General features: G+C 62.7%; 1 protein-coding gene across 1 annotated transcript in view; it reads left to right on the top strand.

The window, feature by feature from the left end:
- IQSEC2 (IQ motif and Sec7 domain ArfGEF 2) overlaps window positions 1–27,754 on the top strand; it is a 60,244-nt gene that overhangs the window by 26,216 nt on the left and 6,274 nt on the right. The window contains 15 exon segments of the mRNA XM_039510318.1: window positions 15,494–15,788; window positions 16,503–16,909; window positions 17,679–18,052; window positions 18,055–18,081; window positions 18,084–18,516; window positions 20,325–20,486; window positions 20,801–20,923; window positions 22,590–22,756; window positions 23,242–23,381; window positions 23,771–23,896; window positions 24,143–24,242; window positions 24,329–24,490; window positions 25,179–25,352; window positions 25,745–25,794; window positions 26,384–26,829. Coding sequence (XP_039366252.1) covers window positions 15,494–15,788; window positions 16,503–16,909; window positions 17,679–18,052; window positions 18,055–18,081; window positions 18,084–18,516; window positions 20,325–20,486; window positions 20,801–20,923; window positions 22,590–22,756; window positions 23,242–23,381; window positions 23,771–23,896; window positions 24,143–24,242; window positions 24,329–24,490; window positions 25,179–25,352; window positions 25,745–25,794; window positions 26,384–26,829 — 3,186 coding nt within the window.

The following is a 27,754-nucleotide window of genomic DNA, read 5'->3' as shown; positions in this document are numbered from 1 at the left end:
AGCGTCAATTGGTCGGTCAGTTGACTGGTCCAACAGTGTGAACTGGTTGGTCAAACAATGTCAACTGGGCGATTGATTGACTGATCAAACAACGTCAGTTGGTCGGTCAGTTGACTGACCAGTCAAATAACATCAATTGGTTGGTCAGTTGACCACATATTAGTAGATATATCAATCTCCTAGAGCTGGACGGGACCTTGAAAGGTCATTGAGTCCAGCCCCCTGCCTTCACTAGCAGGACCAAGTACTGATTTTTGCCCCAGATCCCTAAGTGGACCCCTCAAGGACTGAACTCACAACCCTGGGTTTAGCAGGCCAATGCTCAAACCACCGAGCTATCCCTCTCCCACCGTAGTCAAATATTGACACATATTCCAGCCGGAGTGGTCGGTAGGTGGTGGCCAACCTTTCTGATTGCGTCGCAGGGTCGCTCTTTCATTTTGTAGCTCTTTCTTTCATTGCGTTTTGCATTTTACTTAGTTAAATAACGCGTCTGAGGCCCGTGTGCTTGTGGAATTAGGTGTAAATGGCTACGCTCAGCCTATGGGAGTCTGACGCTTTTTTCTTACTCTTCTAATAAGTAAACACATCCAAATAGTTGACCGTTTTTTGATGTTATTTGACTGGCCAACTGACTCATCATTTTTTGAACGGCCAAATGCCCAAGCTTAGTTTTCTTTGAGCTTTCACCCCAACATTGGCTTTGACCTTTAACCTCCTGCTGCTTGGGCATGGCCATTAGCTGCAGCAGGGGGTAGACCTCTGTGGCTTGATATGATCTTAAAACCTTTGGCCTTTTTTGGCTTGACCTTGACCCCTCTATTGAATTTGACCTTTAACCTCTTGCTGCTTTGACTTGAATGCTAGCACCAAGAGTTTTGTTTGACCTTTAGCCCCTTGTAGAATCGAACTTTGACCTTTCGTTCAGTTCTATTACCTTTAGCTCCTAGTCTACTTTGACCTTTAGTCCCCATGTTGGGTTTGACCTTTAACCTTCTGTTGCTTTGACATGGGTTTGAACCCCATAGGGGCATTGACCTCTAACCCCGTGCCATTTGCTTGCCCTTTGACCCCTTCATTGACCTTTAACGTCCTGCAGCTTTGTCGTGACCTACAACCCCAATGTTGAGGTGGCTCTTTAACCGCAAACTCTTTTGACATGAGTCGCTTTGTTTGACCTTTAACCCCCACCATTGGGGTTTGACCTCTGACCTCTTATATCTTTGGGCGGAGCTTTAACCCCATAAGTTCTGTTAGCTCCTTATCACTGCACCCTGGGGGTCTGGCTTTGAGATGTCTCATAGCGTCATGCAGTCTCCCGACCTTCAGCCCCCACTTGGGTTTTACCTTTGACAACTGTTTGACCTTCGACACCATTGGGGTTTGACCTCTTGACCCCTTTCCATTTCATGACACCTGATCTTTGACCTCTGATCACTTGTGTTTGACCTTTGACCCTGTGTGGCTTGTTTCTGTCTGTGATTTAAGCAGTTTGAGACTGACCTTCGACCTCTCTGATATTGACCTTTAACCCCATCGGCTTGACTCTCAAACTCTGACCTTTGGCCTCCCCGTCTACTTGATTTGACCTGGAAATGCCAGCAAGCCCCAGTTCGGGATTGGACCTTTGACCTCTGTTTACATCTGGAGCACTGTGTCCAGTTTTGGGCCCCCCACTACAAGAAGGATGTGGATAAATTGGAAAGAGCCCAGCGGAGGGCAACAAAAATGATTAGGGGGCTGGAGCACATGACTTACGAGGAGAGGCTGAGGGAACTGGGGTTATTTAGTCTTCAGAAGGGAAGAGTGAGGGGGGATTTGATAGCTGCTTTCAACTACCTGAAAGGGGGTTTCCAAAGAGGCTGGAGCTCGGCTGTTCTCAGTGGTGGCAGATGACAGAACAAGGAGCAATGGGCTCAAGTTGCAGTGGGGGAGGTTTAGGTTGGATATTAGGAAACACTATTTCCCGAGGAGGGTGGTGCAGCACTGGAATGGGTTACCTAGGGAGGGGGTGGAATCTCCTTCCTTAGAGGTTTTTAAGGCCCGGCTTGACACAGCCCTGGCTGGGATGATTTAGGTGGGGTTGGTCCTGCTTTGAGCAGGGGGTTGGACTAGATACCTCCTGAGGTCCCTTCCGACCCTGAGATTCTATGACTCTATGATACATTAATGACCCAAAATCCAGCCCTGTCCCCATTGCAGTTGGGGGTGACTCCAGATTGACTCCGGCAGACTGAGATCAGAATCCAGCCCTGTCCCCACTGCAGTCAGGGAGTGACTCTGGATTGACCCCGGCGGGCTGAGATTAGAATCCAGCCCTGACCCCACTGCGGTCAGGGAGTGACTCTGGATTGACCCTGGCAGGCTGGATTAGAATCCACATCCCCGTTACAGTTAGGAGTGAATCTGGATTGACTTCAGATTGACCCTGGCGGGGTGAGATCAGAATCTGGCCCTGACGCCACTGCAGTCAGGGAGTGACTCCGGATTGATTTTGGATTGACCCCGGTGGGGTGAGATTAGAATCCGTCACTGTCCCCTTTGCAATCAGGAGTGACTCCGGATTGACCCCAACGGGCTGAGATCAGAACCCGGCCTTGTCCCCGTTGCAGTCGGGGGATGGCTTCAGATTGGCCCGGGCAGCTGAGACCCGACTCAGTGGCTGCTTTCGAATCCCTTGCGTCTCTGGAACGGACCCCGATGCCTCCACCTCCCCCCAAGCCCCCTCCCCCAATCACAGTTTACATATTTTTCTATGCAGAAGCATAAGCCTTAATCCCCAGCACCCCCCTACGCCCCCTGCAGGAGGACAGCGACGGAGCTGCAGAAACCAGCCCACCCCCCTTCACCCCAAAAATCTGGACAACCCCCCTATGCTTCTACGGGGCTTCCGCCCCCCATCCTTCGTCATGGCCGTGCCCTGAAACAAACGAACCTTTGACACCTACGATGCTTCCGCCTGCCTCTTGGGATCTGTTTTCTGGATTTTGCTCCTCCCCCTCTGGACTTGCTACGGCCTCCTCTCCTGCTTCGTACCTGCCCGAGTGCATTGGGATCGCAGGTTCGGGGCGTGGGTGTGTGTGGAGCGGACGGGAAACCTGGATCCCGGACCTGCCCCCCAGCCCCACTCTTCAGGGACTTTGTGCCTCCCACGGCGGGATTGGACGGGGCCGTGCTAATGCCGACTGGCGCCTGGGACTTTGTGTGTGTGTGGGGGGGAGGCGGGTGTGCACGGATCTGTGCGAAGCGGGTGTCTCTGGCGCCTGTCCACCAAGCAGCCTGGATGCCCCAACGGGCCATGCAAATTGGAGGGGGGGTCCCCGGGGTGGGAGCGGGGACATGTGCAAAATGGGTGGCTTGTGGAGACCTGCCTGGTGGTGGGCGTGCAAAATGCACGTGACTTGGCATGCAAAAGGGGGGTGACTGACACTGCTCCCTCCCCATGGCAGTCATGCACAAGCCAGTGTGCCGTTTGCACGGATTGGTCGTGCGATCGATGTGCAAAAGGCTGGATGCTAACTGCCCCCGAGGTGGGGGTGTGGAACAAGTGTGATTTGCACGTAGTTGATGACCAAAATGAGGGGAGGGGACTTGGCATAGATCTCCCAAGCAGCAGGCGTGCAAAATGAGTGTGTCTTGGGCCAATCTGCTGCTTAGCCAGCGTGCTAAATTATTGAGGCTGGTGTGCAAAACGGGGGTGATTTGTGCTAATCTCCCAGTGCAGTGGAGGTGCAAAATGGAGGTAGCTTGCACAGATTTTCCCTGTGCTGGGTGTGCAAAACAAGTGTGCATTGCACGGATCGACCATGCAATGTGCAAAACGAGCGTCACTTGTGCTGAATTCTCAGGCAGTCGTCATTCAAAATGGGTGTAATTTGCACTAATTTGTTGGGTCATCAATTTGCAAAACCGGGGGGGGGGAGGTGCATATGTCCCCCTGCCGTGAGTGTGCCAGGCAAGTGTGATTTGCACGAATCTGCCTTGGTGCAAAATTGCACTGGTTTCCCATGCTGGCAGTTGGGTGTGCAAGGGGGGTGCGAGTTGCACTAATTTGGCGTGTCCCCAATGTGCTAAAGGAGTGCGGCTTCCCCTAATTGCTAACGAGGCAGCCGTGCAAAATGAGTCTCGTCGGCATGAATCAGCCGTGCAGCCACAGAGCTGGGGGGGGGGATTTGCACGGATTTCCCCAGTGGTGGGCCTGCAAAATGAGTGTGCTTCACCCCGATGCGCCACCACGGCCGGCGTGCCAAACACTGCGGCTCACGGCAGAGCGTGGGTTCTCCAACCTGGCACAAGTAATTTGGGGGGAGGGCAGAGGGGAATGCACAGGGATCTGGACATGGGGGTCCCCCCGCTGTGCCCCCTCCTCCCCGTCTGCCCCATAACCCATCCCCCCCTGTAAATATAACCCCAGGGGTCTTTCTACCAGCTGCTGTATGTACTGTACGAAAAGACGCCAGCTTTGTCCGACAGAGAACCATATAGAATAAAAAGGACCATGCAACCTGTCACAGATTCTGTACCCCCTCTGTGCCATGTACCCCCCGATCCTCCCACATGCCAGCCCCGTGGATAACCCCAGCGTTCACCAGGACTTGGTCTGCTCTAGCTGGGAGAGCTGCAGTAGGGGGCGCTCTCCCCTGGCAGGCATGGCTGGGCACTGGGGGGCGCTGTGCTGCGGGACGGGGGGCTGGGCAGGGGGCACGCTCCCCTGGCAGGCAGGGCCAGGCACTGGGGGGCGCCATGCTGCAGGGAGTGGGGCGGGGGCTGGGCAGGGCGCACTCTCCCCTGGCAGGCAGGGCCGGGCACTGGGGGGCATCGTGCTGCAGGGAGTGGGGGGGGGGCTGGGCAGGGGGCGCTCTCCCCGGGCAGGCAGGGTCGGGCACTGGGGGGTGCTGTGCTGCGGGACGGGGGGCTGGGCAGGGGGCGCTCTCCCCTGGCAGGCATGGCTGGGCACTGGGGGGCGCTGTGCTGCGGGACGGGGGGCTGGGCAGGGGGCGCTCTCCCCTGGCAGGCAGGGCCGGGCACTGGGGGGCATCGTGCTGCGGGGAGTGGGGCGGGGGGCCAGGGGCTGTGGTGCACCTTAGGATGAGACTTGATGAGGATGAGACTTATTCTACAAGAGCTGGGCATGAACCCCGGTGTCCGGGTCAAAGCCCAGCTCCAGTGATCTCATTCAGCCTCCCTATATCCAGCTGTTGCACCCCAGAGGTGGCTGCACCTCAGCGCCGGGTGAGCCCCCCCCCGCGGCGTTCTGTGCGGCTGTTCCCCGGCTGCCCCGCCCCAGAGGTGGCTGCATCTCAGCGCCGGGCGAGCCCTCCCCTGCGGCGTTCTGTGTGGCTGGTCCCTGGCTGCCCCGCCCCAGAGGTGGCTGCATCTCAGCGCCGGGCGAGCCCTCCCCTGCGGCGTTCTGTGCGGCTGTTGCCCGGCTGCCCCGCCCCAGGGACTGGCACTGGTTGAGCAATGGATGAGGCCAATCCAGCTGGTTTGGCCAGGCCGTGGGTGAAATACGCCCTGCTCGGGGGAGGGGGGGGGGGTCCAGCCCTAGGAAGAGCCGAGACCAGCAGGAGGTGCAGTACTGAGCGTGACCACCGGGTGGCAGCACCAGCCCAGCTCGGCTATAGCGCGACTGTCCTCAATGGAAGCAACCAGTGAGAGGACTCCTGGGTTCTCTCCCGTCTCTGGGAGGGGAGTGGGGGCTGGTGGGTTAGAGCAGGGGGGGGCTGGGAGCCAGGACTCCTGGGTTCTCTCCCGGCTCTGGGAGGGGAGTGGGGCTGGTGGTTAGAGCACGGGGGGCTGGGAGCCAGGACTCCTGGGTTCTCTCCCCGGCTCTGGGAGGGGAGTGGGGGCTGGTGGTTAGAGCAGGGGGGCTGGGAGCCAGGACTCCTGGGTTCTCTCCCGGCTCTGGGAGGGGAGTGGGGGCTGGTGGTTAGAGCAGAGGGGGCTGGGAGCCAGGACTCCTGGGTTCTCTCCCCAGCTCTGGAAGGGGAATGAGGGCTAGTGGTTAGAGCGGGGGGGGGGGGCTGGGCACCAGACGCCTGGGTTCTCTCCCCAGCTCAGGGGGGTCCTTTGCTGCTGAGACGCAGTCACTGGCTGCTTGTTAGCTCCTAGCATTTGCACACACAGATACTGCCCCCCCCCGCTCACACTTCTCCTTTGCACGGCCCCCTCCCACTGATGCACAGGTGCGGGGGAGGGGTTCTTCACTGACCCCCCCCCCCGTTCCTGAGCATGGAAATGCCCCCAGCCCCTGCACTGTTCCCCCCCACCTCACTGTCCTGGTCACCCCTCCCTTTGTCTCCCACTTTCCACTGCCTGATTATAAAAAGCACCCTGTTGTTTCCAGGAAACACCACTCCCCGTCGCTTGGCAACAGGCTGCATGGAAACGGGGGGGGAGAGGGGCCCCTTTGCTTGCCCCACTTGGGGGGTGGGGAGGCTGGGGCATGGGATCTGTGCACTGCCCCCCCTGCACAAACTTGTGCACAGTGGGACAGCCACTTATGTGCAAGCTCCCCCCCCGGCGTGCATGGAAATTTAGCAGGTGCACGACCCCTCCACACACTCGCGTGTGCAAATCCCCCCTTGCACACACCTATAAGTGAGCCAGTGATACCCAGACGCCTCTGAGCTGCCCAAGCCGTGCCCAGCCAGAGGCATTTGCATCTTGCCTTTGCACTTTTAGCACACCGGCTCACAAGTATTTGCACATGCACACACACACGCTCCCCACATTCACATTTTTGCACACCCAGTCACAAGCATGCACAGCCAATCATATTTGCACACCTACAATTACACTTTTTGCACACTCACGCACATGCACGACCCATGGTATTTGCACGTCTACATTCACACTTGTGCAGGCCCAATATCCTATCTATGCCTTGTTCTGTAGTGGGGGTGGGGACGCTTGCACAGTGCTAGCCTCTTGCGCTCCCCATCAGCCAGAGGGGAGGGGGGTGAGCTTGGGGGGGGCGCACAGCCCCCCACCGGCCCCACACCTTCTGGCTCAGGTGCACTAGTGGAGGTAGCGGTGGCTGGAGGAGTGGCTTTGGGGTACCCCCCCCGAAGGCAGGGGCATGAGAGGCAGGAGCCCTGGTGCAGAGGATTCTGGGAGCGGCATGAAAGCAAAGGATTCTGGGAGATGAGGGTGAACACAAAGGATTCTGGCAGACTGGCACAGGTGCAAAGGATTCTGGGAAATGCGTGGGCTCCAAGGATTGTGGGAGACGCCTGGGTGCAAAGGATTCTGGGAAATGCATGGGCTCCAAGGATTGTGGGAAACGCCTGGGTGCAAAGGTTTCTGGGAGAGGTGTGGACACAAAGGATTCTGGGAGACTGGCACATGTGCCAAGGATTCTGGGAGAGGGAGAGACACAGGATGATGGGAGACGCAAGGGTGCAAAGGATTGTGGGAGGCTGCTGTGAGCAGAGGATTCTGGGAGACAGGTGAGCACCAAGGATTCTGGGAGAGGCGTGGGAACAAAGGACTCTGGGAGAGGCGCAGGTGCAAAGGATTCTGGGACTCTGGACTGAGCACAAAGGATTCTGGGACATGCCGGTGTGCAAAGGATTGTGGGAGAGGTGGGAGCGCAGAGGATTCTGGGGTGCAGCCCGCCCGCCCGCCTGGAGTCACGCTAACGAGGAGCATTGGGGCGGGAACTAGGGAACACGGCCCTGCTTCCAGCCCCAGCTCTGGGGGGTGTGGGGGGCGCAGATGGGTAAGGGGCGGCATGAGGTAAAAAGTAAAATCTACTTACAGCAACTCCCTCCATTAAAAGTGTTCCAGCACCGCTGACGGGGGGGCAGGGGGCGCTCTCCCCTGGGAGTCAGGGCCAGGCGCTGTGGGGCAGGGGGCTGGGCAGGGGGCGCTCTCCCCCGGCAGCCAGGGCTGGGCGCCGTGGGGCAGGGGGCAGGGCAGGGGGTGCTCTCCCCTGGCAGCCAGGGCTGGGCACTGGGGGGCGCTGGGGCAGGGCTGGGCACCGTCACCCCGTGGGGAGGAGCCGGGAAGGGGAAGTGGTTGGACCAGCCCAAAAGCTGTGGCTGTCGGGGTTGGGGAACCCCGGGGTGAAATAACGTCCCGCACAGCCCAGGGCGTGGACACAGCCGGCAGCGCAGGGTGAGCTCCTGGGATGGGGCCGGGGAGGGGTGGGGGGCACTCAGGAAACAGGTGCTGGGGACGTTGTTACTGTCCGCGGCTGTTGTGTCAGCGTTACAGGCAGCCAGGATGGGGACTGTCTCATGCTATTTGGACCGGGGATTACGGGTGTTTGGGACAGCGACTGTTCTCGTGTAGAGGCGGTTACAGGCAGATAGGATGGCCATTGTTGCTGGTCAGGGGTTACAGGCGGCCAGGAGAAGACTGTCACTATGTGGTGGTGGGGTTACAAGCAGACAGGGTGGCGAGTGTTGCTATGTGGTCAGTGGTTACAAGTGGCTAGGACAAGGACTGGTGTTGCTTTTTGGTTGGGGGCTACAACCAGTTGGGATGGATACTGTTGCTATGTGGTCGGGGGGTTACAGACGGCTGGGATGGTGACTGCTGCTAGTTGGATGTGACAGGTGGCCAAGATGGGGACTGTCAGTATTTGGTTGGGGGTTACAGGCGGCCAGGACAGGGACTGTTGCTATTTGACTGGGGGTAACAGGCGGCTGGGACGGTGACTGTTGTGATGTGGTTGGGGGTTACAGGCGGCCAGGGTTGGGGCACACACACACTGTTTTCCCACGAGAACTGCTCTAGTTCATACAGGGATGAATTCGGGCCCTGCCATGGCCCGGGTTAGCCACATCATAGGGGTCCCTTCTGGCCTGAGAGCCTGTGAAAACACACACACACAGAGCCCCAGCCCTGGACATGGCACCGCCCCCTCCCCCCGGTTGTGCCAGGCGCTGCACGTACCCAGATCAACCCTCAATCTGCCGTTCGCTACAGATTTTGGGGGGAGGCCCTGGCAGCACCAGGGGGACCCAGGACTAACCCGGGTAACTCCCTGTTGGGAACCTGCCTCGGCAGCTACTGGCTTCACAGAGCAGGGCTGGGCTGGGAGCCTCTGGGAGGGGAGTGGGGTCTAGTGGTTAGAGCTGGGGGGGGCTGGGAGCCAGGACTCCTGGGTTCGCTCCTCGGCTCTGGGAGGGGAGTGGGGTCTAGTGGCTAGAGCTGGGGAGTGGAGCTGGGAGCCTGGACTCCTGGGTTCTCTCCCCAGCCATGGTGGGGGAGCCCTGAACAGCCCCCCCTCCCAGCCAGTGATCAGTCCCCCCGCATGGAGCTGCTATTTTGGAGGCGTTGCCATGGTGACGGCCGTGCATGTCACGGGGACTCCGGCTGGCTGTGCTATTTAGGGGCTGGGGGGGGGGGTGGTGCAGGAAGCCGCACATCGGAGCTGCTGTGGAGTGGAGGAGCCAGGACTCCTGGGTTCTCTGGGAATGGAGTGGGGTCTAGTGGTAGATTGGGGGGGGGGGCGTGTGGAACCCAGGACTCCTGGCGCCCTCCCTTTTCTCTACCCACTAGACCCCACTTCCCTCCAGGGACCCAGGAGTCCTGGCTTTCCCATCCCCTGTTGTGCCTGGCTTGTGGGGAGGGTGTGTGTGCAAGCCGGTCCTTGGTCCCCCCCACCCCTCAGGGGCCCCCCAAAGTCCCCATCACTCCTCCAGCCTCCCTGCCTTTGCGTCACCATGGCGATGGTACCCAGCCCTCCCTCCTCCAGGATCCATAGCAACCCGGCATTCCTCCCCCCCCCCGCCTGTCCCCATGGCAACCGTATCCCTGGCCTGCTGGCCTCATCAATAATTCCCTAGCTGTATAGTTGTTGTCCGTTGTGTAGGGGTGGAGGGAGGGGGGTGAGAAGGCAGAGTGCGGGGTTGACACCCGATTGACCTTGGATGTGTTGAATTGTGTGCAATTGTGAGTGTGTGTGTGTGTGTCCAGGTCTGTGTGTGTGTCCATGTTTGTGTGTGCATGTGTGTATGTGTGCATGAGGGTGAATGTCTGTGTGTGTTTGCGTGTATGTGTGCATGTGTGTGTGAATGCCTGTGTCTATGTGTGTTTGTGTCACTGTGAATGTCTGTATGGATGTATATGTGTGTGTGAATGTGTTACAGCGTGTGTGACCGTGGGTGTGAATGTGTGTGAGTGCATGTACATGTATATGTGTGTGTTAGTGTGTGTGCATGTGTGTAGATGTACGTGAGTGTGTGTACATGATCTGTGTGTGAATGTCTGTGTCTGTGTATCTGTATGTTTGTGTCACTGTGAATGTCTGGGTGGATGTCTGTGTGTGGATGTGTTACAGCATGTGTAACCATGGGTGTGAATGTGTGTGCATGTTTGTGTGCCTGTGTTTATACTGTGTGTGTCAGTGTGTTTGTGTGTACGTTTGTGTGCCTGTGTTTATAGTGTATGTATGTGTATCAGTGTGTGTGTGTGTGGATGTGTTTGTGTATGTGTGAACATGCTTGTGTGTGCAAATGAGTGTGTCAGTGTACACAGGTGTGCATCTGCCTGTCTACCTGTGAGCATGTACTTGCCTGTGTGTGCATGAGGGTGTCTGTACACTGACATGTGCGTACACACGTCTGGGTGTGTGTGTCACCGTGTGTGCAGTGCCCTGGAATTCACAGCCGGACAGGACCAGCTCATCCGGTCTGACCAACTCCCGTCCCCCCCGCCCCAACACAACAACCACAGTGACACCCAGGGTCACAGGCCACAGGGACTTGACTGACACGAGAACAGCCGAGGGGGAACTGGCTAAATGAGACACACCCAGACGCGGCTGGTGAGTGACACATACCCTGCGCTGCACAGGCCGGGGGGTGGGAGCCCCCCAAGCTCCTGACCCCTCTGCCCTGGGGGGGGGGGGAATTCCTCTCCTGCCTCACACAATGTGCGCCAGATGAGGGGCTGTGTGTCTCCAGGTGTGCTTGTGTGTACTTGCGTGTGAGTAGTTGTGTGTGTCTGCATATGGGTATGTTTGCGTATACATCTGGTGAGGGTGAATGTGTTTGTATACGTGTGTACAGGCGTGTGTATCCGTGTGTTGGTGTGTATGTGTATGTGACTGTATGGTTGTGCATGGGTACACATCTGTGTGTTCACGTTGGTGTTTGTGTGTGCGAATGTCTGTGTGTGTACATGGGTGTCTCTGTGTACATTTGTGTTGGCGTGTACAACCTTGTGTGACTGGGTGCGTCTGTATGCAAGGGTGTACCAGTGGGGATGCCCTGTCTCTATGGGCGTGGACGTGTTTGTGTCGACGTGCTCGTGGGTGGGTGTGCGTCCAGCCACTCTGGGTGTGTCACTGTCTCTCACTTCCCCCCCCCACACACTCTGCTGGCGGGGGGAGGAATGGCCCCAGACCCTCATGCAAGAAACACCAGGGGAGAGAACCTGGCTCCCAGCCCCCCCTGCTCTAACCACCAGCCCCCGAGCCAGGAGAGAACCCAGGAGTCCTGGCTCCCAGCCCCCCCTGAGCCAGGAGAGAACCCAGGAGTCCTGGCTCCCAGCCCCCCTTCCCCCAGCCAGGAGAGAACCCAGGCGTCCTGGCTCCCAGCCCCTGAGCCAGGAGAGAACCCAGGCGTCCTGGCTCCCAGCCCCTGCTCTAACCACCAGCCCCGAGCCAGGAGAGAACCCAGGAGTCCTGGCTCCCAGCCCCCCCTGCTCTAACCCACCAGCCCCCCCTGAGCCAGGAGAGAACCCAGGAGTCCTGGCTCCCAGCCCCCCCTGCTCTAACCACCAGCCCCCGAGCCAGGAGAGAACCCAGGAGTCCTGGCTCCCAGCCCCCCCTGCGCCAGGAGAGAACCCAGGAGTCCTGGCTCCCAGCCCCCCTTCCCCCAGCCAGGAGAGAACCCAGGCGTCCTGGCCCTCATCCCGCTGCCGGTGGGGATTCCCCGGCTGCTGTCGGGGTTGGGGGCGGCCCCACGTCTCGGCTCCGCCTCCCGGCTCCAGCCCAGCGCCGGGGATGGAGGCGCCGCGCCGCGGGCCGGGCTGCTCCGGGCCCCGGAGCCGCCGCTGAGCCCCGGGCGGGGACCCCCCGAGCCCCCCCGGCCGGGCCCCGCCATGTGGTGCCTCCGCTGCGCGTCCGAGCGGCGCCGAGGGCAGCTCCAGCGCAAACTGCTGCACTGGTGAGTGCGGGACCCCGGCCCCCCCCCATTTAACCCCGGCCCCCCCGATTTAACCCCGGCCCCCATCCAGCCCCGCCCCCCATTTAACCCCGGCCCCACCCGGATCCTCCCAGCCCCCTTTAACCCCAGCCCCGGCCCCCTGATTTAACCCCGGCCCCCGATTTAACCTTGGCCCCATCCAGCCCTGCCCCATTTAACCCCTGGCCCCCGGATCCTCCCAGCCCCCTTTAACCCCAGCCCCGGCCCCCATTTAACCCCGGCCCCCATCCAGCCCCGCCCCATTTAACCTGGCCCCCCGGATCCCTCCGGCCTCCATCCAACCCCGGCCCCCGGCTCCCATTTAACCCGGTCCCCATCCAGCCCCGGCCCCCTGATTTAACCCTGGCCCCATTTAACCCGGACTCCCCATTTAACCCCGGCCCCGATTTAACCCGGCCCCCATCCAGCCCCGCCCCATGTAACCCCGGCCTCGATTTAACCCCGGCCCCGGATCCTTCCCGGCCCCTGATCCCCGGCTCCCGATTTAACCCGCCCCCAATTTAACCCGGCCCCCGGATCCCTCCTGGACCCCATTTAACCCTGCCCCCGGATCCCTCCCGGATCCCATTTAACACTGGACCCCTGATTTAACTCGCCCCCGGCCAACTCCGGCCCCCATTTAACCCCGCTCCCCCAGATCCCCGATTTAACCCCAGCCTCCCACCCCTATTTAACCCCAGCCCCCATCCAACCCCTGGATCCCCGATCCCCGATCTAATCCCGGCCCCCTATTTAACCCCGGCCCCCAGCCCCCATTTAACCCCGGCCCCATCCAACCCCTGGATCCCGCCCGATCTAATCTCGGCCCCCAGCCCCCATTTAACCCCGCCCCGGATCCCCATCCAAGCCCAGCCCCGATCCTCCAATCCAACCCTGGCCCCTGATTTAACCCCAGCCCCTCTTTAATCCCTCCCCTTGATCCCTCCGATCCAACCCCAGCCCCTCTGATCCCCTGGCCCCTCGATTTACCCCACCCCTGGCCCCGATCCAACCCCGCCTCCCAGCCCCCATTTAACCCCACCCCTGGATCCCCATTTAACCTTGGCCCCGGCCCCTATTTAACTCCAGCCCCAGATCCCCGATCCAACTGGCCTCTGATCCAACCCCGCCCCGGTCTTCCTGGATCCCTCTGACCCCTGCCTGAACCCCACTCCCACGATTTAACCCTGCCCCTCCGGATCCCCTGACCCCACCTGAAACCCGCCCCGGCTCCCCTGAGCCAACCCTGCCCCCATTTAACCCTGCTCCCCGGATCACCCCTGATCCAACCCCAGACACCTGGAGCCCCCTGATTTAACCCCAGCCTGAACCCTGCCCCAGATCCCCGGATCCCCAAATTTAACCCCGACCCCTGACCCCTGATTTAACCCCAGCCCCTGAGTCCCCAACCTGAACCCCAGCCCCCGGATTCCCCAGCCCCGCTGCCTGAACCCTGCCCCGATCCAACCCTGGCTCCCGGCCCCGCGCCTGAAAACCGCCCCTATTTAATCCCAGTGCCCCGCCTGAACCCCACCCCGGATCTGCCCAATTTAACCCTAGCCCCCGATTTAATCCTGCCCTCCGATTTAATCCTGGGTCCCCTCAGATCCCCATCTGAACCCCGCCCCAATTGCCCCACCTGAAACCCGCCCCAATTTAATCCCCAATCCCCAGCCCCCATGCTGAACCCCAGGTCCCCTGCTTGAACCCCAGCCCCCATCCTCTGCAGCCCCTGATGAACCTTGGGCCCCTGGATGCCCCCAGTTACTCCCACCCCTGCCTGAATCCTGCTCCCCTGTTTCCCCTGGGTGCCCTGCTGGCCCCTGGGGTGAACCCGGCCTCCCAGCCCCCAGTGTTCTCTGCCTGCCCCCACCAACCCCCAACAAACTCTCTGCCTGCCCCCACGCCCGCTGGCCCCTGAACCCCCGCCTGAACCCAGACCCCCTGCTGCTTCCCGGTCCCCTGCCCCAGGCCCCTCAGCTGCCCCCGACAGCCCTCGTCTGCCCCTTGTTCCCCACCTGTCCCGGGTCCTCCCTGCCTCCCCCAACTGGCCCCCACCTGCCTCCCTCCTACTCATTTCCCCAACTACTCACTGCCCCGAGCCCCCCGACTGCCGTGTGCATCAGCCAGGTACTGCGGGAATGAACCCAGCAGTCTCTGGGCCCCACCCCAACTGCCCCCAGGCCCTAGTCTGTCCCCAGACTCCCCTGGGCCCCCCAGTTTGCCCCCGGACTTCCCAACTGCCCCCTGGTCCTCCCGGCCTCACTATCTGCCCTTGAGTCCCCCATCTGCCTTCTGCCTCCCGACTGCTCCCGGACCCCCCGCCCCGAGCTCCCCAGACCCCTGCCTGCACCCCGATTTCCTCCCCAGGCCTGTCTGCCATCGGGTCCCTGCTGCCCCCTGCTGGGGGGGATGAACCCTGATCTGCGTCTGTGTGGGGTGAGGTTCCAGCTCTCTGTCCCCTTCCCGTCCCCCCCTCCCCCGTCACCCAGGCTGCCTAGAAACACGGCCGGGCCCCCGGCGCAGTGCTGTAGGTGGACGGCTCGCCCGCTGCGGCGATGCAGCCGTCTCTGGGGCGGGGCGGCTGGGGAACAGCCGCATATAACGCCGCTCGGGGACTGCATTGGGCAATAGAGCGTGAGGTTCTAGAGCAGGAGGTGTTATCTGGGTAGAGGAGGGCACGTGCATGCTCCAGGTTCTAGCTCAGTGTGTGATGCCGTCGTTCTAGACTGGGATGGGCTCTTGCGGTTCTAGACCCAATGTTCTAGACTGGCTGGTTGGGTTCTAGATCAGCGTAGGCCCGTAGCTGGCAACACAGGCTGCTGTCTGGGCTCTAGACTTGGGGGGAGAGGCTATTGATGTTCTAGAGTACGGCCGTGGCCAGTGGTGGGTGTTCTAGATCAGATTGTATCCTTGGTGTTTTAGAGACAATCACACAGCAGATTGGCTGGGTTCTAGATCAGGCGAGGCCCAGAGCTGGCAATACAGGCTGCTGTGAGGGCTCTAGACCGGGGGGAGGCCACTGATGTTCTAGAGGGGGTTTTGCGGCCAGCGGCTGGTGTTCTAGATCCAGCTTCATCCTCGGTGGTCTACAGACAGCCGTGCAGCGGATTGGCCGGGCTCCAGATTGAGACGGGCCATGGATGCTCTTGAACCGCCCTGGCACCGTTCTAGAGCGGGAGGGGGCAACCCGGATTCTAGAGCCGACAGCGCCGTGGGCTGGCTGGGTTCTAGACCCAGCTGCCCTCTCCATGTTCTAGAGTGGCCAGGACACGGGGGTGGCTGGGTTCCAGACCAGGGCCCGCGCTCGGCTCCAGGCTCACCCCCTGCCCCGTCTGCTCTCCCCGCAGCGTGGAGGGGGACCCGCCGGGCAGCGAGGCGGGGCCGACGGTGGACAGCCCGGGCAGCCAGGCGCCCTACCGCTGCGGGGCCGAGCTGGCCAAGGCTGGGGAACCCTACGCCCGGGGCCCCCTGACTGCCACCGTCTCCGCCTGCCACCCCCCGGCCCCCGGGCTGCCCTGGGCCCAGCGGGCGCGGCTGCAGCCGGCCAGCGTGGCGCTGCGCAAGCAGGAGGAGGAGGAGAACAAGCGCTCGAAGGCCCTTTCGGACAGCTATGAGCTCTCCACCGACCTCCAGGACAAGAAGGTACAGTGCCCCCCCCCGTGCGGCCCCCCCGGGATTCCCCAGCCCGGCCGGTGCCCCCCCCGCGCGCCCTCCCCCCCGGAGTCCCCATCCCGGCCTGTGCCCGCCCCGTGTGGCTCCCCCCCTGGGATTGCCCAGCCTGGCCTGTGCCCCCTCTGCGGCCCCTGGGATCCCCGTTCCGGCCTGTGCCCCCGTGCATCCCCGGGATTCCCCAGCCCGGCCTGTGACCCCCCATGCGCCCCCCCCCCCCGGGATTCCCCAGCCCGGCCTGTGCCCCCGTGCGGCCCCCACCCCTGAATACCCCAGCCTGGCCTGTGCCCCGCGCTCTCCCCGGGATTCCCAGCCAGGCCTGTGCCCCCCCCCGCGCCCCTGGGATTCCCAGGCCGGCCTGTGCCCCGTGCATCCCCCCGGGATTCCCCAGCCAGGCCTGTGCCCCTCTGCGGCCCCGGGATTCCCCTCCCAGCCTGTGCCCCTGCAGCCCCCTGGGATCCGCCGTTCCGGCCTGTGCCCCCACATGTGGCTCCCCAGATTCCCCAGCCTGGCCTGGTGCCCCACGGTCTCCCAGGATTCCCCACCCGGCCTCTTCCCCATTGCCCCCTTTCTGGCCTGTGCCCCCCCGTGACCACCCCCGGGCTCCCCCTTTCTGGCCTGGGTCCCCCCCGACCCCCCCCGGGACTCCCGTGGCCTGCGCCCCCCCTGAGTGCCCCGCCCCCGCAGGTGGAGATGCTGGAGCGGAAGTACGGGGGCTCGTTCCTGAGCCGGCGGGCGGCCCGCACCATCCAGACGGCCTTTCGCCAGTACCGCATGCAGAAGAACTTCCAGCGGCTGCGCAGCTCGGCCTCGGAGAGCCGCATGTCGCGCCGCATCGTGCTCTCCAACATGCGCATGCAGTTCTCCTTCGAGGAGTTCGACAAGGGGCCGGCCGCCGCCCCCTACTTCGAGGGCAAGCCGGCCTCCCTGGACGAGGGCACCATGGCCAGCGCCCGCCCCCACCTGCTGGAGCGCGGGGGGCTGCCCTACGGGGGCTCCTGCCGGGCCGGCCTGGAGAGCGGCTCGCTCCACGCCTCCTCCGGCGACTTCTGCAGCGAGATCACCGAGCTGGAGGACTCCTTCGCCAAGCAGGTGGGGGGGGGGAGCAGCCTGCCCCCCGGGACTGGGGGATCCCTCCTCCCCCAACCTCATCTCTTCCCCCCCTGGGACTGGGGGATCCCCCCTCCCCCAACCTCATCTCTTCCCCCACAGGGACTGGGGGATCCCCCTCCCCCAACCTTAGCTCCTCTACCCAGGGACTGGGGGATCCCCCCTCCCCCAACCTTCGCTCCTCCACCCCGGGACTGTGAGATCCCCCTTTCCCCCCAACCTCATCTCCTCCCCCCCCGCCCCAACCTTCGCTCCTCCCCCCCGGGACTGGGGGATCCCCCCTCCCCCAACCTTAGCTCCTCCCCCCAGGGACTGGGAGATCCCCCTTCCCCCAACCTCATCTCCTCCCCGCCCCAACCTTTGCTCCCCGGACTGGGGATCTCCTCCCCAACCTTCGCTCCTCCCTCCCCCAATCTTAGCTCCTCCACCCCTGGGACTGGGGGATCCCCCTTCCCCAATCTTAGCTCCTCCCCCCCAGGGACTGGGGGATCCCCCTCCCTGCAACCGTAGCTCCTCCAACTGTGGGAGGGACTTATAGAGACGGGAGGGGGCCTGCTTAGGGGGAGGGGCTTGTACAGAGGAGAGGGAGTATAGGGCACTCGGCATAGTGGGAGGGGCTTATTAGGAAGGGAGGGGCTATTGGGAAGCTTTGCAGCAGGGTGGAGCTTGTACAGAAGGGAGGGGCTTGTGAGGAGGGGCGGGGCACAGAGGGGCGTGGCCTCTCTTCTCACCCGCCCCCCCCCCCCCCCCGGGGAAGTCCCGGGCGGAGTCGATCGACGAGGCCCTGAACTGCCACCCGCTGCCGGCGCCGGAGGGGGGGGGGCCCGGCCCGCTGGAGAAGAGCGAGTCGAAGGAGCAGCAGGGGGACAGCGCAGCCACCTCCTTCAGCGACGTCACCCTGTACCTGGACGAGGGGGTGCCGGCCTCCCCCCTCTCCCTGGAGCGGCCCCCCAGCTCGGAGCCCCCCGAGCCCGCCCCCCCGGCGGCCCAGCCCCGGCCCGAGTTCTGGGGGGCCCCGCAGCGGGAGGACAGCCGGGAGAACGGGGCCGGCCGGCGCGGGACCCCCTGCCTGGAGTGCCGGGACTTCCGCCTGCGGGCCCACCTGCCGCTCCTCACCATCGAGCCCCCAGCGACAGCTCGGTGGACCTGAGCGACCGCTCGAGCGCAGCTCCGTGCACCGGGCCTGGCCTCACGAGCCGGACGGCTGCGGGGCCCCCAAGCACCCGCCGGCCCCCCCGCCCCCGGCCCCCTCCCCCCACCCCCTGCGCCACTACCGCCCCGAGCCCGCCCCGCCCCCGCCCCCGCCGCCCGGACGCCTGGCTCCCGAGCACTCGGACGGCGACAACGACAGCCTGCAGAGCAGCAGCAACTCCACCGAGACCGTCAACTGCAGCTCGGGGTCCTCCTCCCGGGACAGCCTGCGGGGCCCCCCGCCCCCGCCCCCCCCGGCGCCCCCGCCCGCCGGCCCCGGCCCGGGCCTGTGCAAGCAGACGTACCAGCGGGAGACCCGCCACAGCTGGGACTCGCCCGCCTTCAACCACGACCTGCTGCAGCGGCGCCAGTACCGCATCGGGCTCAACCTCTTCAACAAGTGGGTGCCCGGCGCGGTCGGGGCTTCCTGGGGGCGGGGCTTCCCGGGGCGGGGCTTCCGGGGGGCGGGGCTTCCTGGGGGGCGGAGCTTCCCGGGGGTGGGGCTCCCAGGGGTGGGGCTCCCAGGGGAGGAGTTTTGTGGGGATGTGGCTTCCTGGGGAGGAGCTTCCGGGGGGGGGGCTTTGTGGGGGCGGGGCTGCCTGGGGGTGGGGCTGCCTGGGGGAGCGGCTTAATAGGGGGAGGGGTTGAGGGCACGCAGAACCCGTTTCCCAGAATTCCAGTTGGAGGGAGAGTTGCCCCCCCAGATAACCCTGCCCCTCCCAGCCCTGCCGCTGCCCCTCACTCCCGACCCACAGCCCCTGCTACCCTGGCCCTTCCCCCCCCACAGCTCTGACGGTGCCCCTCACTCCCGACCCGCAGCCCCTGCCAGCCCGGCTCTGGGCTCCCCACCCCCCAGCTCCGCCAGGGCGTTGGACGGGTGGGGCTGGACGCGTTACTCTCTGGTGCGGTCACTGATTTAATTACTACTGAAGGACACAGCAGCTGCTTCCCAGGCTGGGAGGCGGCCCTAGGGATCCAATTAGCCCGCGGAAGCCATGATTCAGCCGCACATCTGGGGCGGATCCAGCGCCTCCTCGAGTGGGCTCCGGCCTTTAGAGCCTGCAATGGGGCCCCTCCCCCCCCGCCCGTTCTGGAGTTCTAGAATTCCGGCCACGTTCCGGATCGGCCCTTTAGAACGCCCTGGAACCAACCTATCTGGGGGCTTTAGCATGAGATTTCCCTGCTGCGGATTTGGGAGCTGTCTGTGTTCTGGATCAGTTGATCTAGTCCGTTCTTGGCTGGCCACACCAATGTAACCACGATTGCATCTGTGATAGAGAGCCGAATTGGTCTCGAAGCCACTCTAGAACAGCAGTTGGTCTTCCTGGGTTAATGATTGGCTGAATCGGCCATGTTCTAGAATGGCTAGGTTCTAGAATTGTGCTGCTCTAGAACAAACAAATGCCGTACAATTTTGTTTTGCCTTAGGGTGACTGGCTTTCCTCTAGAGCAGCTGAGTTATGGAATAGTATTTAGGTCTCCAAAGAATCCAGAACCACACAGCCAGGATTCTGGATTCACACCATATAAACACTAGGTGGTGTCTAGATTGACTGTAATTTGTCTTCTTAGTCTCATTAATACTTCTATATAATCAGTAGCAACACTACCTTGGTTCTTGATTCACACCAGGTGGTGCTTGAGTATGCATAGCAGATATACAGTGTGTTCTAGGTAACCGTCAGCTCACTAGACATGTCTGTCCCAGAACGTAGCCTCGAACATTTGCTCAAGACCTGCAAAAGCCCCCCTGAGACCCAGGTGTCCGGCAATCTTAGCTAAGTCCTTTGCTCTCAACAGGCAGTGTTTTCTAGAATGAGCAAGTTCTCGACCTCTGCTCTGGAACAACAGAATTATGCAGATGTTCTAGAACAACACCGCAGCAGTGCGACCCTGGGGGGCTGTTCTAGATCAGCGATATCTTGTTGAAAATGTTCTAGAACAACGGTGGCCTTGAATGGCTTCTTTCTAGAACAGTGGTGATCTGGAACAGCCAGGTACCTTCCAGAGGGGAACTGGCCTGTGTCTGGTCTGGTTCTAGAATGGCAGAGATCTGGAATGGAATTTTCTAGAACACCCATGTTCCTGGTTTCTCACCCCCGTCCCCTTCTGGCTAGCATCTCCTCTCCGGTTCCTCTGACCATCTGCCCCGGGGCAGCAGCATTCTAGAGGCTCGTGACTCTAGACCCTTTCTCTCCATGCCCACAGGAAGCCGGAGAAGGGGATCCAATACCTCATTGAGAGAGGGTTCCTCTCGGACACGCCAGTCGGGGTCGCTCACTTCATCCTGGAGCGCAAGGGCCTGAGCCGGCAGATGATTGGCGAGTTTCTCGGCAACCGGCAGAAGCAGTTCAACCGCGACGTTCTCGAGTAAGGAGCTGCTGGGTGGGGAGATGGCTCCAGTGGGGGATGTTCTGGAGCAAGGGGGACCATGGAAGCAGGTACCCAGAGCAAAGATAGGAAGCACAAATTGATCTAGAGCAAGTGATGTAGAGTAGGGCGCATGCGCTGTCTGGAGAGGAACAATTGCAGGCAGCCGGTGGGTTCCCGACCCACCTTCCCAGGGGTGGTGGAGCTCTGCCTCAGGGCATCATCCTGCACGTTCTCCCACGAGACTCTAGAGACTGCTGGAGCATGGGGGGATCTGGAGGGGACCCAGCGCTGACCTGCCCTCCCCTTTCCAGCTGCGTGGTGGATGAGATGGATTTCTCCAACATGGACCTGGACGACGCCCTGCGGAAGTTCCAGTCGCACATCCGGGTGCAGGGGGAAGCGCAGAAAGTCGAGCGTCTCATCGAAGCCTTCAGGTCAGTTTGAGAACCTTCCCGATGTGTCGGGTATGCGGGGGGCGGGGGTGGTCGGCATCATCCTGGACAGTAGCATAGCTGGGGGGGGAGCAGGGGGAGCACCTGCTCCCCCGAGTCCAGCATTCCCCAAGTGGCACCTTTTCCACTCGTCCGTTAGTTCAGCGGTGTGCTGCTCCGTCTTTCGGTGGCCTTGCGCATGCACCGCTCCATCTTTCGGTGGCATTTTGGCGCATGCGCTGGACCGCTGAAATGCTGCCAAAGGACATGCGCCTTTTTTCTCTGCCGTGCCTCCTCGGCAGCAACCCTGGCTGTGCCACTGGTTCTGGAGCACAGATGCCTTTAATGGGCTCGGCGAAAGCCTGAGCTGTTCTGGAGCAGGTTTGGCCGTGTTGCCACTCCAGAACCCACATGGCCTTCTAGAATACAGCCCATCTTGGTGGTCTTCTGGGATGCCCTGAAGAAGGCTGCCAGCGTTGGTAGGGGCCTAGGATGTGGCCACAGTCCACGTTCTAGATAGATGTTCCATGTTCTAGATCCACATTCTAGATAGATATTATTCCAGGATGCACCTGTCCTTCTAGAACAGGGTCTGTGCCGAGCGCCCTGGTGCCCTCGTAGGCCGGCTGCGCTGACAAGACCCGAATGGGTGTTTTTCTACATTTTCAAATCCATTGATGTCAAATAAACACAGAAGACACGTGCACAGGGCTCGCTTTATGTGGTTATTTGTGCCTGGATGTTTTTCTTCCTTTTCAAATACGTTGATTTCAGCTACAACACGGAACGCAAAGTGCACAAGGTTCACTTTTTAGGGTGCTTTTTTATTGCAAATATTTGCCCGCTAAAAAAGAGAAACAAAAGAACTCGAATCACTCACGGGAGATAATGCCGCCGCTACTTATTTGCAGCGTCACCTGAAAGGGAGAACAGGCGTTTGCCTGGCACGGTTGTAGCCAGTGTGGCAAGGTGTTTCCCTGCCAGATATGCTAAACATTCGTATGCCCCTCCCGGCTCCGACTTTTTCTTGTTTATCTTTTTTTACAGTGCAAATATTTGCAATCAAAAACCCATCCTATACCGTGAGCTCTGTGCGCTTTGCGTTCTGCGTTGTGATTGAAATCAGTATATTCCAAACTGCAGAGAAATATCCAAAACTGTTGGTAATCGGTGGAAATTGGCATTCTGGTCTTGTTGAACGGGGCAATGAAACTGGCGAGGAATCACGATTCGTTCTTTTAATAGTCTGTCTGTCCTAGATTATTGGCCATTTGATGCAGTGGCAATCTCATATCTGCTCTAGAACATGCAGGGATCTAGACCGGCTGTGATATGCCGCGGGAGCCAGAGACCCAGGGCCCAGATCCTCTGATCTAGAACAGACTGGGATCTAGAATGCTGGGGTTCTGCAAACTCTGCATCAACGGGGCGTGCTTTGTTCTGGAGCATGCTGTGGAGGGCAATCTAGAGGGCACCTGGTGCTGGTGGTGATCTAGAACACAGGCATCGCTCTGGAAAGCAGCCTGTCTGCGGTGTCCAGTGGCACCGTTTGGTGCCAAGAACCCAGGCCATGCGGGCGATGTTCCAGAGTGGTCTAGAAGGCGGTTCTAGGCTGCGCTGCGGTGGGGAAGGGGAGGGAGGATCCTTCACCCCCTGCTTCCCGGTGCAGCCAGCGCTACTGTGTCTGCAACGCCCCGCTTGTGCGCCAGTTCCGGAACCCGGACACCATCTTCATCCTGGCCTTCGCCATCATCCTCCTCAACACGGACATGTACAGCCCCAGCGTCAAGCCCGAGAGGAAGATGAAGCTGGACGACTTCATCAAGAACCTCAGAGGTAAGTGCTCAGGAACCCGTGGAACCCCGCGTCGGTACCGGGATATAGCCCGAGGGGGTACTCTGGAGGAAAGCTGCTAGATCCCTGGTCTAGAAAGAAACGGGATCCAGAACAGCTGGTTGATGGGGGAACTGTAAGCAGAGCTGCCCTAGAACCTGCTCCTAAACCCCATTGGCATCCAGAACACGGGAGCCCAGGGCTTTGAGTGGCTGGGGCCTGCGCCAGATGAGATCTGTGCCGGGGATCTAGAGATGGGATCTAGAACAGATGGGGAGAATCATCTGCTCTAGAATGAGCTGTGCAGGAGGGTCCAGAGGCCCAGGGCTGGGATCCTCCGCTCTAGAACAGGCTGGGATCTAGAACGCCAGGGTTCGGTACCCGAGGCCGCAGCCTCTGTTCTAGACTTGCCAGGGTTCTGGGTTGAGCTGGGGACTGGGTCAGTGTTTGCCCCCCGCCCCACCCATCACCGGGTTCGTCTGCCCCAGGGGTGGATAACGGGCAGGACATCCCCCGCGACCTCCTGGTGGGGATCTACCAGCGCATCCAGAGCCGCGAGCTGCGAACGAACGATGACCACGTCTCCCAGGTCCAGACCGTCGAGCGCATGATCGTGGGGAAGAAGCCGGTGAGCGGAGCGGGGGGTGGGACCTGCTGGGGATGGGGCGGGGCTTCCAGGGAGGGAGGGGCCTCATAGGGAAGGGGTGGAGCCCTGGGAAGAGGGCATTGAGGGTGGGGCTTCTTGGGGGGGGGCATGGCCTGTCAGGGGAGGGGCTTTTCAGAGAAGGAGGCAGAGCCTATGGGGAGGGGCTTGGCTGGGTGGGGCCTCACAGAGGGAGGTGGAGCCTGAGGGGTGGGAGAGGCCACTGGGGATGTGTAGGGGAGGAGCCTGATGGAGAAGAGGGAGGGGCGGGGCCTCGGGAGGAAGGGAGAGGCCTTTTGGGGCATCTGGGGGCGGGACTCAAGTAGGCTCCACCCCTTCTGGCCCCACTGACACCCCACCCCCCCCCGCGCCAGGTGCTGTCCCTGCCCCACCGTCGCCTGGTCTGCTGCTGCCAGCTCTACGAGGTGCCCGACCCCAACCGGCCCCAGCGGCTCGGCCTGCACCAGAGAGAGGTCTTCCTCTTCAACGACCTGCTGGTGGTGAGTGGGGGCGGCCTGGACACCTGGGTCCCAGCCGCATCCGGTGGGCTAGAGCTGGGGAGGGGGGGGCTGGGAGCCCGGACGCCTGGGTTCTCTCCCTGGCTCTGGGAGGGGAGTGGGGGCTGGTGGTTAGAGCAGGGGGAGCTGGGAGCCAGGACTCCTGGGTTCTCTCCCGGCTCCGGGGCGGGGGAGGGGGCTAGAGGGCAGAGCTGGGGACTCTCGCTGACCGCCCCCCTTCCCCCCCAGGTGACGAAGATCTTCCAGAAGAAGAAGATCATGGTGACGTACAACTTCCGCCAGAGCTTCCCCCTGGTGGAAATGCACATGCAGCTGTTCCAGAACTCCTGTGAGTGCCCCTCCCCCCCTCGGACCCGCAGCCCCCCCCCCCCCCGGAACCGGGCCTGAATCTCTGTCCTCCCCCCCCCGCCCCAGATTACCAGTTCGGGATCAAGCTCCTGTCGGCCGTGCCGGGCGGGGAGCGGAAGGTGCTGATCGTCTTCAACGCCCCCAGCCTGCAGGACCGGCTCCGCTTCACCAGCGACCTGCGGGAGTCCATCGCCGAGGTGCAGGAGATGGAGAAATACCGCGTGGAGTGTGAGTGCCGGGCGGGCAGGGGCTGCGGGAGCGAGGGGCCCCGGCTGGGCTGGGGGGGGTCAGAGCTGGGCTGGGGGGGGGGCCCGGCTGGGCTGTGGGTCGGGAGCGAGGGCCCGGCTGGGCTGGGGTCAGAGCTGGGCTGCAGGGTGGGAGGGGGCCCGGCTGGGCTGCGGGGTGGGAGCGAGGGCCCTGGCTGGGCTGGGGTGGGTCAGAGCTGGGCTGCAGGGTGGGAGCGAGGCCCCGGCTGGGCTGGGGGGGGGTCAGAGCTGGGCTGCAGGGTGGGAGCGAGGGGCCCCGGCTGGGCTGGGGAGGTCAGAGCTGGGCTGGGGGCTGTGGGTCCAGAGCGAGGCCCGGCTGGGCTGCAGGGTGGGAGCGAGGGGCCCCGGCTGGGCTGCGGGTCGGGAGCGGGGGCCCCGGCTGGGCTGCGGGGTGGGAGCGAGGGGCCCCGGCTGGGCTGCGGGTCGGGAGCGAGGCCCTGGCTGGGTTGGGGGTCAGAGCTGGGCTGGGGTCGGGAGCGAGGCCCCGGCTGGGCTGCGGGTGGGAGCGAGGCCCGGCTGGGCTGGGGGGTGGGAACGAGGGGCCCTGGCTGGGCTGGGGCGGGTCAGAGCTGGGCTGGGGGGGGGCCCGGCTGGGCTGCGGGTCGGGAGCGGGGGCCCCGCCGGCACTGACCCCCCGCCCCCCCCCGCAGCGGAGCTGGAGAAGCAGAAGGGGGTGATGCGCCCCAGCGCCTCGCCGGCGGGGGGCCCGAAGGAGGCGGTGAACGGGACGCTGACGCGGAGCAGCCTGGAGGACACCTACGGGCTGGGCGATGGGCTGAAGCGAAGCGCCCTGAGCAGCTCCCTGCGCGACCTCTCCGACGCCGGTGAGCGGGGCCCGGACGCCTGGGTTCCTCCCCGGCGCTGGGACGGGAGCGGGGCGGGGCTGGGCGCCCGGACACCTGGGTTCTCGCCTGGTCCCCGTGCCTCTTGTTGGGGGCTGTGGCTCCCCCTGGTGGCAGAAAATCCATGTGAGACGCTCAGCCAATAGGAAGCTCCCTGGATGTGGGGGGCGGGGCTGTGGGCGTGGCCTGGCTGGGTTAACCCCCGCCGTGCCATGCCGGGGATGGCCCTCGCTCGCTCTGCTTTGCGCTCTCTCTCTCTCTCTCTCTGTGTCTCTCGCTGGAGGGCTACCGGGGGGGCGGGGGTTTCGGGGGGGCAGTGTCGGGGGGGCCCAGCCTCGCTAATCCCTGCTGTTGCCCCCCCCACCCCCGTGCAGGCAAGCGGGGCCGTCGTAACAGCGTGGGATCCCTGGACAGCACCATCGAAGTAAGTGGGGGGGACTGCGGTGTCCCCTCCGCCCCCCAACCGGGTACCGCTCCATCCGCCTCCCTCTGCCTGTCGCTTCAGCCATCCGTCTCCCCATCACCCCCTCATAGCCCCCCCTATCAGGCGTCCCAGCATGCTCTGCTCCCGGCCGGCCAGCCGGACACGTCCCCATCCTCATGGCATTCCGCTCCCTTCCCAGCATGCTTTGCTCCTCCTGTCCTGCCAGCTCCACCGGCTCCTTACGTACAGCTCTGACCCCTCCCCCTTTCAGGTAGCCAGGGGGAGGGGCTTATAAAAGGTGTGGTGTGCATAAAAGAGGGTGGGGCTTGTGAAAGGGGGTGGGGCTTATGAAATGGTGGGGCTTATGAAAGGGGGTGGGGCTTATGAAAGAGCAGGGGTTATCACGGGAGGGTGGGGCTTATAAAGAGTGGGGGAAGGAGCGGGTGGGGCTTGTCAAGTGGGTGGGGCTTGTGAGAATGGAGGTGGGGCTTATCCAAGGGTGGTTTATGAAGTGGGTGGGGCTTGTAAAAGGGCGGGGCTTAGTGGCCACTGCCCTGACCCCTCTCTCTCTCTCTCTGTCTCCCCGCAGGGGTCTATCATTAGCAGCCCCGCCCCACCAACGCATGCCCCCGCCCCGCTGGAGGAGTACAAGGCTCAGCCCCGCCCCATCTCCAACTCCTCCTCCTTCCTGGGCTCCCTCTTCGGCAGCAGGCGGGGCCGGGCCCCCTTCCCGCTGCCCCCCGGCCAGGCCTCGGCCCCCTCCGCCCACCCCCTGTACCCGCTGCCCCTGTCCCCGATGGCCCTCCAAACTGCAGGCCCTCCACGCCCAGTACTGCCACGTGGCCCCGCCTACCCCAGCAGCCCCGCCCCAGCAGCCGGCTCCGCCGCCCCGCTGCCCCCGTGGCTGCTGCCCCGCCCCGCTTCCACATGTCCTCCCAGCCCCGCCTCGGCACCCCAGAAGCAGACGCCGGCCTTCCCCTGGTGCACCAGCATTACACCCTCCAGCGGCCCGGGCACCAGAGGCGGCTGCACCAGGTGCCCCTCCGCCGCCCCAAACCCACCCCTTCCTCCACGGCCGCCAGCCCACCTCGCCTCTTCCCCTCTACAGCCCCGCCCCCCAGCCCTCCCACACCAACCCCCACCACCTGCCCCAGGGGGGCCGGGGGCAGCACACCCTCCACCGCCAGCCCCCAAGCACTTTGTTTTCAGCCACCACCCCAGCTGGGGCAGCGTGGGGGCCCCACCGCCAGCCCCCACCACGGCCCTGCCCACCACCACCACGGCCCCACCCCACTCGCCCATCCCCACACCCTCCTACCCGCCCCAGCCCCCGCCGTCCCCCCACACCCCGCTCAGCCCACACTCCCCCGGGGCCCCCACCTCCCCGCTCCCCCAGCATGCCCCCCTGCCCCCGGGAGGGCCCCAGGTTCTGCCGGGACAGGGCAACCCGAATCCGAAATCCAAGCCGGTCAATAGAATTAGCACCGTGGTCTGAGCCGTGCCGGGGGGGTGGGGGGCAGGGGGTCACTACAGATACGGAAATCCAGACCGAGGGGAGCCCCAATCCCTACCAGTCACCCCCCCCCCCAACTTCTGAGGCCCGGCGAGGGAGGAGAGAACCAATCACGGCAGAGAACGGCCCCAGCTTGTGACAGCGATGGACGGAAGAATCCCGGAAGATTTGGGGGGGCAGGGACTGTGTCTGGGGGGCCCCAGCCTTTTAAACAGGGGGGAAGCCCGGGGCAGCGGACACCCTTTCCCTGCCCTGTTCCCCCCTGCCCCCCGGGGCTACTGAGAATTCTGGGAATTCCCCCCCCCCCGCACAACTCCAGGTGGCCCGCTGCGGGGGTGGGGGGATCCCCTTTTCATTTGCACATGGCTTGTGAGTTGCTGCTGCTTGGCCTGTTTTTTTGGGGGGGGGAATCCCTGGGATATTGGGGGGCCAGATCTGGGGGGGCAT

This window comes from Mauremys reevesii, linkage group 22 (genome assembly GCF_016161935.1).
Source record: "Mauremys reevesii isolate NIE-2019 linkage group 22, ASM1616193v1, whole genome shotgun sequence".
NCBI classification, from domain to species: Eukaryota; Metazoa; Chordata; order Testudines; family Geoemydidae; genus Mauremys; species Mauremys reevesii.
This window is presented reverse-complemented; position numbering and strand designations above follow the sequence as displayed.